The sequence below is a fragment of the Notolabrus celidotus genome, chromosome 18 (assembly GCF_009762535.1).
Source record: "Notolabrus celidotus isolate fNotCel1 chromosome 18, fNotCel1.pri, whole genome shotgun sequence".
NCBI classification, from domain to species: Eukaryota; Metazoa; Chordata; class Actinopteri; order Labriformes; family Labridae; genus Notolabrus; species Notolabrus celidotus.
The window spans coordinates 22,487,824-22,499,258 of NC_048289.1; the positions used below are offsets into that span (position 1 = coordinate 22,487,824).

At 41.7% G+C, this 11,435-nt stretch overlaps 1 protein-coding gene across 1 annotated transcript in view; it reads left to right on the forward strand.

Moving 5' to 3' along the window:
• dock1 (dedicator of cytokinesis 1) overlaps positions 1 to 11,435 on the forward strand; it is a 303,695-nt gene that overhangs the window by 123,012 nt on the left and 169,248 nt on the right. The window contains exon 27 of the mRNA XM_034707590.1: positions 271 to 366. Coding sequence (XP_034563481.1) covers positions 271 to 366 — 96 coding nt within the window. The remainder of the gene's footprint in view (positions 1 to 270; positions 367 to 11,435) is intronic.

Genomic DNA, 11,435 nt, shown 5'->3' on the forward strand with positions numbered 1-11,435 from the left:
CTCCAGAAGCGTTTACACTTCAGACTTTGCCAATCTGAGGGGTCTTTGTTGTTAAATGAGTGAGTTAAATGTGTATTTGGCGGCTGAGGAGGCAGGAAGATGGAACTGTGGCTCGTTCCATCTCTCACTCCAAAAACACCACCGCCGCAAGATGTCAGCGCTCGTCATGGAGGGTGTTTTAGCCTCACTTTTGTTCACCGAAAGAGGTGATGTGTTGCCAATCTTTATATAAAGTCAGTGGCTTTAACATATGCATGTATTTTTTTCCAGGGTCCCACCCAGTGGCACATCCAGATCATCATGGAGAAGCTGCTGAGGACAGTTAACAGGACGGTCATCTCCATGGGCAGAGATTCCCCTCACATCGTAAGTTTGTTTGATCCCTGCAGCTAATAGCTGTACACTGATTCTCCTCCAATCTCTCTTTTTCCACTCCTTGTTTTCCACGCACGTACACTTGTATACACACACACTCACTCCAATTTGGAAGCTCCTGTTCCGCAGCTAGTTTAACTCCCACAGGCCCTGTGCAGCTCCAAATCTGCTCCAAAGCTATCATTAAAGGTAAAGTCTACCTTGGCAGAAAGCTTTCACAAAACCTCAATCTCAGAGTTTCTTTGATCTGCTGGTATCAGTCTGCAGCCAGCTGTTTGTGCCAATATGTGTGTGTGTGTTTTGTTTTGCTGTTTCATGATTGTGCTGTATGTGTGTGTGTGTGTGTGTGTGTGTGTGTGTGTGTGTGTGTGTGTGTGTGTGTGTGTGTGTGTGTGTGTGTGTGTGTGTGTGTGTGTGTGTGTGTGTGTGTGTGTGTGTGTGTGTGTGTGTGTGTGGGTGGGTGTGTGTTTACTTGTTTGTGTGTTTGATCCCTCATTTATTAAAACATCTCTGAGGCTCCACACTGCAATCTAATCAGTGTACACCCCTGTCTTAAACTGCTGTTAGCATCCTTCCTCCAAACTCTCATTCAGCTCGTGTTCAGTTACAATTAAAGCATTCCTCACTTGTCTTATAAAGATGTTTTCTGCCTGCGTGACCGAGCCGTCGTCCATTTTCATGAGTTCAGAGAGTCTGAGGAATGCCAAATTCTGTATTCTCTGACATGTCCTATCACTTCCTGTTGATGCTTTAATTTATTAGAGCTGCACAAGCATGTGATGTGACTTTGAAGACGAGCCTCAGGTAATAAGCTTATGTAGTTTTTACGCAATGTTTTATGACAGAGAATCCTCTGAGGGCACTTAAAGGTAGTTTTACAGCCTATTTGAATACAGCCAAGTGATGAGGGAGACATTTTCTCTTGACTTCAAAGTTGGGAAACAGGGAGTCATACAATACGGACTGATTATATTGATACTCTAACTGTTTACCGTCCTTCCTCCCCATGCTCATAATTATTTATCGTGTGCTTGTGCATGCACGCACAGCACCCTCTCCATCTGGGGAGCAGCAGGAAGCAGCATCACCTGTTTAAATGGAAGCTTATCTGCTTTTATTACCCGTCACTGAACTATACCAACAGAGAGTGATTTAATAAAGCCAACAGTACCCTGAGTTATCACACACTAATCATCCTGTGTGTTTGTGAGTGTGTGTGTTATGTCATTGCGCTATAATACGTCTGCAGCACTCATCCCTTCGTCCCCTGTGTCCTCTTACTCTTCCTCTCTCACACACTTCCTCTCTTTCAAAGTTGCAGTAAAGTAATTTTATATAAGAGAGACAGTCTCGGTGCTCCTTAATTTTTATCTCCTTCTATGTCTTGTATTTCAGCGATGCACTGAACAAGACATGTACTGTAGATGTGAAGGGAAATGTACAATAGATCACCACCTCCTATCACTCCACGTAGTGTAAAGCTAATAAAACTGTGAGTTAAACAGAGACCTTCCTGTTGACCCTTCTCTCCCAGCCACCTAGAGAGGTCCTGGACCCCCACTTCTACACTATTTAGTGCTTCTATTTTTACATTTTCATAACAGGGCTCCTCATGACTCCTCATGGTCCTGCCTGGCTCCTGCTCAGAGAGTTTGAACCACTATCTGAAAAAAGATGCTCTAAACATAGACAATCTACCAGCTCCCCCTTGTATTTAAACCCCCCCTTTCCTCACTTTGAGAAAAAAAGTCCTGGAGCGCTGTTCAGGTGCGCTCCATCAGCACTATGCGACCCCCAGAGGACAAATCTGAAATAGCAGTTACTTTTATTGAAAAATTGCAAAATTTTCACTGTGCAAAGTCGTCCCGGGGGCCAGAGTGGAACCTCTGGTGGGAAAGTTTTGGCCCATGGGCTGTATGTTTGACACCCCTGATTTAGGATCTATTAGCAGGTGTCCCAGTTAATGCCTCGTTGTGACCATTAATCATTCTTAGTTCGTCCTCATAAAAATTAGCCTACAAATCAACAATGTATATTGTGACTTTAGCTAGCTACTACTTTTGGGGAACAATAGCAAACAACAACAGTATGGTACTCAATTGAAGTCAAATCTTAGCTAAAGCTAGCAAAATGTCAGTCATTGTTTTCAAGAGATTAATTGTCCTACCCCAATTTTTACTTGTATCCTCTTCCCAAAAAAATAGCAGCCTACACATAAATAAGGTATATAATGACTGTTTATAGGAACTACTGTTTGAGAGCAATAGCAAACAACAACAGCATGGTACTCCCATGAAGTCAAATATTAGCTAAAGCTAGCAAAATTTCATATTCATTGTTTTCCGAATATTAATTATACTACGCAAAATGTTACTTGTTTCCTCCTCCTTTAACTTACACATTAATAATGTGTTGACTGTAGCTACTGTTTAAGAGCAGCAGCAAACAACAGCAGTGTAGTACCAGAAAAAAAAAAGTCAAATATTAGCTTATGCTAGTAACATTATGGTCGTTCTTTTACTGACGTTTATTATCCAACCTAAGATTAAACTGGTTTGTAGCTAGGAACTGCCATTGAAGAGCAATAATTTGATCTCCCCCTTACGGTCAAAGCCAGCAAAGGGCCAATTGTCTGATGTTTGCAAACGACATCGTGTCTGATTTTCCTGTGGTGTGGGAAGTGATTTTTTCCTGTCGGAGCCACTCGGAAGGCCACAGAAGGAGAGATGGTAAATAATGAACATGTTTAATATTTGCGACCAGAAATCCTGTAGTGTATGGGACGCTTTTAGAGTGTGTAATGTCACGTGTACTGGAGCAAAAGCCAATCAAGAAGCGAGCTGACACGCACAGCCCATCTCTCCAAGTTAAATGTAATACAATTTTTACTCACCTCCAACTCGCTGTGTAATGCATACAGCCCACATTCCCGCTGTCTCCATGACTTTTTCCATAATTCTTTTTCTTTTGTGTGTGTGTTTTCAGAAAGTAAGAGGCCGAAAACAATCATCATCGCTTCTTCCTGTTCGTCCACCATGTTTGTTTACACCGAAGTCATGTTTTACTACGCGAGATTTGGAATATTGAAGAACCTGGTACTCTGCTGAAGAATCGGTTAGTGTGTGGTGTGCTCTGCAGTGCACACCACACACTATAAGATCAGAAGGGAGAGATGTTGTGCGATCTGTCTTTTGCTATCATCAAGTGTGTCGTCTCTAAATGTGTGAAGGTTTGAAGAATCCTGTAATGTGTGCCAGCCATTAGGCTACATATTTCAGTTGGTATCAGGGGGGAAAGATTGATATAGGAACATCTATATAATCAACAACTTTGTGAAAAAGGTTATCAGCACTCATAAATGCAGCATGTGCATTCACCCTCTCTGCTTTATTAAACTAAGTGCATCTATTTGAGCATCCCTGCTGAGTTGGGGGTGAAATAGTGTTATATACTTCCAGCAGTGACTCTTGAACAGCGTGAAAGCATGCTGCTGTCCTTTCTGGTTAATGAAACTGCTCTACTCATGACCCGCTATAGCCATTATTGAAACTATCTACTTTGTATACATGCGCTACCGTCGTCCTCTACCATACCGCACTCCCTCTATACAGTTTTATTGTCCCCGCTGACCTCTGCCTTTGTCAGCCGCAGCTTCTATAGGCAGCTAGCCACTGTACTTGAACTGCATAATTTTGAGCATCAGTACACAGAGTGTCCTTTTTCCTGAGAACAGTTTGAGGTCACATCAAAGCCTTGTCCTTCTGAAGCATTGTGGGACTTTGACTCAAAGGCTTTACATTATACAATCACTGAATCAATTTTTAATGATCAATAAGGTGAATTTTTTAACAGCTATGAGACCCATTTATTGCCGCAGGAAGTGTCATAGCTTTCTAATCAGGGGACTCCTGTGGCTTCTGCAGCCTACTCTGCAGGCAGATTGCGCACCGCAGCTCACATACCACTGCAGCCGACCATCGACCTTGTTCTTCTGAGTGGCACCCTCTTACATTTAGATTTATGCATTAATGTTCTACTCTGTCTCTCTCCTCTCTTTTCTTTCCTTTCTCCTCTCTCCTGGCGATGCCGGACACAGAATGTTGATGAGAGTGACCACAGTGACGGCTTGCGGGCATCAGGGTCTTTTTTTTTCGTTGTTGTGTATTGTCACTGCAGTGCTACCCCTGTTGGCGACATCGACATGGCAATTGCTACACATTTGCATTGCAGGACATCCTAGATGGCTGCTTCTTTTAACATTCCTGTCCACCCTCACTCGGGTTGGGACAAGTCCTTGTGAATACATTTACATTGGGATGGCGAAAGAAGCATTTCGGGGCTGTTCCTGCTGGAATTGCGGAGTTCTTTCTTTTTGACCTTGAATTTAATTCACTGCAGTGTAAGATTTAGAATATGCACTGCAGATCTACATGAATAGGAAGACCACTTTAAGGTTCCAGCCATGTGGAATAGAAGTAGACGCAGAAGTCAGAGCTCGGACCTTGTTCAGCCCATAGACTGTATAAAATACAACTCAACTCCTCCTCCGTTTTTCATTCCCTGCACACGTGTGCTAACAAGGAGCTTAGGAGGGAGGCATGCTAGTTGTAGGCTGTCTTAATAAACACAAAAGACGGTTTTACTCCCCACGTCCGCAGATTTGAAGATCTAGTGGATGATTTTTATTTTTCATGGAAAAGTGCTAGCGCTAGTTAGCATAGCCACATAGCTATATGTTCGTAGCTGTTTACCAAGACACATATCGACATACTGCCAAATAAAACAACAAGAACACTAAATCTGTGACCAATGGTTCAGAAAGGTCTTGCTGCAGGTGCCTCTCCGTCAGGATCAGATTCTGGATCATATTCAGAGGGTTTAAGTAACGCGGGTCTGTGAGCAGCCATGTCTATGCAGCCAACATGTAAACATTAGATCACTGTGCTGGACAGCCGAGGCCACATCCACTTCCTGAGGGGGCATTGTCAGAGAGCTCATTCTCATTTAAAGGCACAGACACAGAAAGCAGCCTGTTCTGAGCAAGGCTGAAAAAGAGGGGTTTTCAGGCATGCCAAAATCTGATCTCAAAGTGTTTTTTGAGCAATAAACTTTAAAGACATGTTTTGGGGACCTCTTAGACCAATATATTTTGATGAAAAAGAGCATAATATGACACCTTTAAAGGATGGTTTATACTTCTGCATCAAATCAACGCTGTAACCGACGTGCACCTTCTCCAAAATGTAGCTACGCACCAAATGGATGAGGATTGCAAGCCTTGTGATTGGTCCGCTCATTGGCGTTGTACTTCCTTCATTTGCAGCAATTCCAGAATCGCTGCACATCAGCTGTGTATTCCCTGTAATCACTGCTGAATGATTAACAGTAATATGTACCCGCTCTAAATTCACATAACACGTTTGGAATCGTTGTGAAAAAGCAAACAGCAAACGTAGCGGTGACGGAAACAGGTGTCCCACCTGTCAGAGAGACCACACTGCCCTCAAGCGTTTCAGCGGAGTATTGATGCACAAGTATGTTGTGCTCACGTTGGTCGGCCACTGCTGCCAAGAGTCAATGCAGAAGTATAAACCAGGCTTTTGAATGCTTGAGCATTGGCCACATCTATACATACTGGAGATTCCACATTTTGTAAGCACTCAGATAAACCTAAAACATCAGATCTGGAAATGCACACATCACCAGACAGAAGTCTTATCATCTGGGTTGTTTGAAGTCTTTAAGAAGTATTTCATAACCGTATCTTTGAGGCTTAACTGTCAACAAGTTATCTGCAATGCTTCATTGGGGCTCTCTCCGCTGTGTAGAGATGGAATGAGGTGTAAAGCTGCAAGGGGAGTACTTCTATTATTGATTGACAGCATGAGACTGACCAGCCATAGGGGCTGGAGCGTGGCCTCTGCTGTGTGCACTCACTGACTGAACATATTGTAACTAAGCCATCTCTGCGACGTCCGTTCAGATCAGAATCTCCTCCTCTATCTATGACCGTCTGTATCAATCACTCTCCTTATCTCTGCATCTTTATATCTGCACCTGTCATTATACTCCTCTCAGCGTCTCCTCTCCCTTTCTGTCAACTCTCTCTACCTCTCCCCCTCTCTCTTTCTCTCTCCTGCCAGCCAGACTGCTGCAGAGCTCTCTCAGAGAAGAAGCATAGTGAGATATGGCACTGCATCATAATGCCTCCAACATGCACTTATCACTCACTCGCTGCACCTCTGCTCTCCTCTCCTGTGCTGATAGTCTGCCTCTGACTCTGAGCATCCTCCTGGGTTTAGTGACCCTGCGACAGCTCATGTCAGGCGTGCGCACGCTGTGTGAAAACCACTGGGACTCACATGGTGTTGCTCGTCTTCTTCAAACCGCACAGGACTGCGTTTGAAGGGTTTGAGAGTGTAATATGTGAAGATGCTCTTGGGTTTTTTTTTTGTTTGTACCATCAGCAATGTGCTGTAAACATCCACCTGAGGGAAGCCCTGTGGAGATGGCCCTGTGACAGGTTAGAGGACAGAGGGGGTTGGTGTTGCCCTGGAGCAAAAACGTCTCCTGCAGCTTCCTGCATCCGGAAAACTGTTACTCAGCAGCTTTGGGGCTTTTTACTCAGAGCTCTGTCCCTGCTTTACCTCATGGTGTTTGAGGCCAACATCCACCAGGTGCACGTACAGGCCCAAAGCGGAAACGTGCTTGGAAGTCAAAAGGCAGCATTAAAGCGAGGATGACTGGGGCACGAAATGTGCTGTGAGTATAAGCTTTGGATCAGACGCAGGTTCTGAAGGCAGGTTGACTTCCTGCACTGGAGGCCCTTAGCTGCTTATCCCTCTGGTGGAGTCTGCTCTCGTGTTGTGCCACACTTCGACATCAAAGAGAAGCAGGACGGATTTAGTCGGATTTCCAATTTTATCTCTCTGCTTTTCATTTCAAAAGATCGTAGACTTGATTGGTTTTGCATACGGAATATCCAGATTTAACTTAAATGAGACCCTACATTGCACGGTTGACTTACCCATATTATGAAAAAACAAGCAAACCAAATTACTCACTAACCGCTGAGTGCTTAGCAATTCAGATTGTGCTAGTTTGTTTGCCTCAGGTGTGAGGTATTTGTGTCAGTTTTCTGCTGACGTCTGAATGCAGCTGACGTAAACTGTATTGTATTTGTTTTGCTGAGAGCATTGACCGTGACACCGGATAATTCAGACCTCACAGTCAGGGGTGAATCTAATTAAAAGTGCTGCTTACGCTCAAACACTAAGAGAGGTAAACAAAAAAAACAATCTTTTTTTTCCCAACATTTTTTGCATGAGCTGACCTTTGACCTTGTGATGTCCTCAATGAAAGAAGCATCCTGTTTGTTTGCACTCTGTTTTCTGCACAAATGATACCCAGCCTTCTTTAGCCTTTGAGAGCTCTGTAGATGTTTGTTTTATTTTTTTATATTTTGCATATTAAATATCTTTATTTTTTTTTCTCTTTTTTAAAAAAACAGTATAAAATACACAGTATTGCACATAATAAATCAATTGCACTTCTTTAAGGTACAGATCAACATCTAGTTCTCTCTTGATGCTACAGCGTAACTACTGAAAGAAACCATGTACAGGAGTGATGGTGTGAATCACATGAAGCCAACAGAAAGCAGCATGTTGGAGCCCGTGAAGGTCAAACCAGTGATCTCAAGTAGTCTGCAAGGTATTGATTGTGAAAGTAGATAAACGGTTTCTTTTATGCCCTCAAAACCACTTAGGTGCGCTTCCTGTCTTTCAGGCAGTGTTTTTGGCTCTGAGAGTGACTTTGTTGTACTGCTCCTGCAGGCGTCTTTTAGCATAATGCTGTTTTCTTGTAGATATTGGCTGCTTTCCCGCTCATTAAAATGGTATTAGCCCTATTTGATGCTATACAACAGATATTTATATATAGTAAAAGCAAATATTCTTAGGCTGTACATAGTCTTAGATCCCTGTATGGAATTACATGAGTTTTTACTTTACAGCTAAATGGATGTGGAAGCAATGAGCAGGAGCTAGTAATTAAAAAAAAGGGGGGACAGTTCATTGTTGTTCTCTTTAAAAACGGTCTCTTTAAAAGCTAGAAAATGTTCCTGCAAAATCCAGGGGTGGGTTGTAAAAAGCATGCAGGGCTAAGTGCCTGCCACCCTGCACTGTTAGGAGCCCTGGTTGTGATCAGAAGTGGCACATTCACTCTTTCTGGCTTGGTTTGAGTAGCTGTTGCAGGAACACCCGCAGCAATACAATCACAGCTATCTTCTGTAACTGATAATATGCGCTGAGAACCAGCAGGGACTTTTTTCTGCTTGGTGTTGTGACTGAAAGGGATAGTTGGGTTTTTCAAATAGAGGTGTGTGAGGTACTTGTCAATGGTAAGTGTGTTACCACAGGGAGATGCCGGTCAGCTTGGACCCTTTTGTTGAGAAACTAGCTGGAGAACTGGCACAAAAGCTAGGCTGTACACGGCTGCAGACAGGGCCAATTGCACCACATAATAAGCTAATTTTAAAATAAGCTAATTAACGTTACCTACAGATTGCGAAGTGTGCAGCAGTGACAGTACCCCGTCAAGCTTCTCAACTAAGAGGCTGAGCTTACTGGCCTCTGCTGTGGGTGGCACACTTACTATCACCATGTTGGTCACACAACCCCATTTAAAAAAACCTAAACTGTCCTTTTAAAGAAAGAGCTCCTTTTTGTTTTTGAAAGTAGGGTTGTATGAAGAACAATGAGTACTGAAATTCCTCCCATTAAGTGTGCGTGGTCAGTGGTCACCATTACACATGTTTGGAGAAGCCAGCTGTCAGATTCTATTATCACTCAACAGCACTCAGTGTAATCTTTGAAGATGCACCAATTGTGAAGATCAGGGCCGATACTGATGCTGTTACTAATATAGATACCTATACCGATACCAATTTTGAGACCTGTACCAATACTGACACCAATACAGTAGAGGTGTGAAAAAATATTGAAGCAATATATCGTGATACTTTGACCTCCAATATGATATTGATATTTCAACTCTTAATATCTATATTTTTGTAATAATAAAAATTCACATTTTAGCCGAGTTGGAACTAAAATACAACTTCAGTATTTCAAAAACAATAAAGTGGAAAAGTTGTCTTCAATCAAATAGTTTTGACTTCATTTGTCCTTTTAATTTTGAGCAATATCGTGTGATTTACATTTACACCATCCCTATTTTTTTCTTAGTTTACTGTGTAGAATATCACGATATATCACAATATTGTGATATACCGTGATACTATTGTATCGTGACCCAAGTATCGTGATGTGTATCCTATCGTGAGGATCTTGGCAATACTCACCCCTACAATACAGATACTTATACTGATACTGGTACCAATACAGATGCTGATACTAATACTGACACTGATACGATAAGCAACACTGATGCCTATACTAATGCCAACAGTGGTACTGATACGGATGCCGATACTGATACCGATACTGATCCAATGCCTATACCGATACTAATACGATGCCTATACCGATACCAATACTGATACTGGTACCGATACAGATGCTAATACTGATAGAATTTGAGGCCTATACCCTTGCCAAATTTGATACCAGTATGGATACTGACACCAACACAGATGCCGATGTTGATACCTATACTGATACCAGTACTGGTACCATTACAGATAATGATACTGATACCATAACTGATACTGATGCCTATACCAATGCCAATAGTGGTTCTGATACAGATGCTGGTACCAATACAGATGCTGATACTGATTTGATGCCTATACAGATACCAATACTGATACCAATGCAGATGTCTATAGAGATACTGATATTGTTACTTATACTTATACCAATACAGATACTCTATTTCGCTAAAAACCTTATTTTGAATTTTTTTTGCATTATTACTTTGTTGTTCATTGTCACTTATTTTCAAAAGTGCTTTGAGATTTGATTTTATATGCTTGTTGTTAATATTTCAGACTTACACACAAACTGATGTTGTGTTTGTTTAAGTGGAACTCCTTTTGAAAAGTATAAGTGCATCATTCTCACAGCCCTGTGTACAGCAGTACATAGCTTAGCTTTCATGTCATTCCTCAGCACGGCTTCTCCAAACAGAGTAGTGCTGACCGACAACCACTGAAGGTAATGATGTTAGAGTACTTTATTCAACCCTACTGTCAAATATCCAAACTATCCCTTTAAAAGAATAACCATTTTTAACTGTTCTCCTGGGTTGAGCCAGAAGACTCTACGTTTTCATACTGATACATTTAGACTGTATGGATTCCCTCCTTTCTTTAGGTTTAATGAGTTTATGAATTGTAGATTAGCAGAACTTATTTGATGTATGGAACAATTTTAAGAGTCCTAAATTATTCACGACTTTTGCACTCTAGCTGAAATGTGCAGCCCCCCTTCACAGCACTCAAATAAATATATTCCCTTAAACCTTAAAGTGAATGATATAGATATATATTGATATAGAAAATAAGTACATTGATGTCTTAATTTGCAAATGTTATTAAGAAAATAAGTGTAATTTATTCATTCTTTACTTCAAAGTCAGTTGATTCAAGGAGACATTTTAGCGATGGATAGAAAGTTGATCATAGAATTCCATTAAACATCTCTGACTTCTTTTCCTCTCCATCTCTTCTTTACATAAATCGAAAGTCTTTAATCTGTCACGGTTAGTAAGTGATCTAGACATGTGAGTTAATACTCAAAATAGTTCCTTTGAAATATTGTGGGAAAATGTATCCTGAACAGTGTTAATTGTGCTTTGCAGTACTGTGATATGCTGTAGACCTCAGAGTGTGGTGGAGTTGCCAGCCTCTCCTGGAGGCTGCTGAGGAGAAGTCCAACTGGTGATTAGAAACGTGACGATCGCTGAACCATTATCATAGAATAAATCCCCGAAGACGTCGGCTAGAAAAATATATGCAAATAGACAGAGGGAAATCAAATTCGTCTCCTCACCTTGCTGATCTCCGAATATGTTTCCCTGGTGTAATTTCACACCCT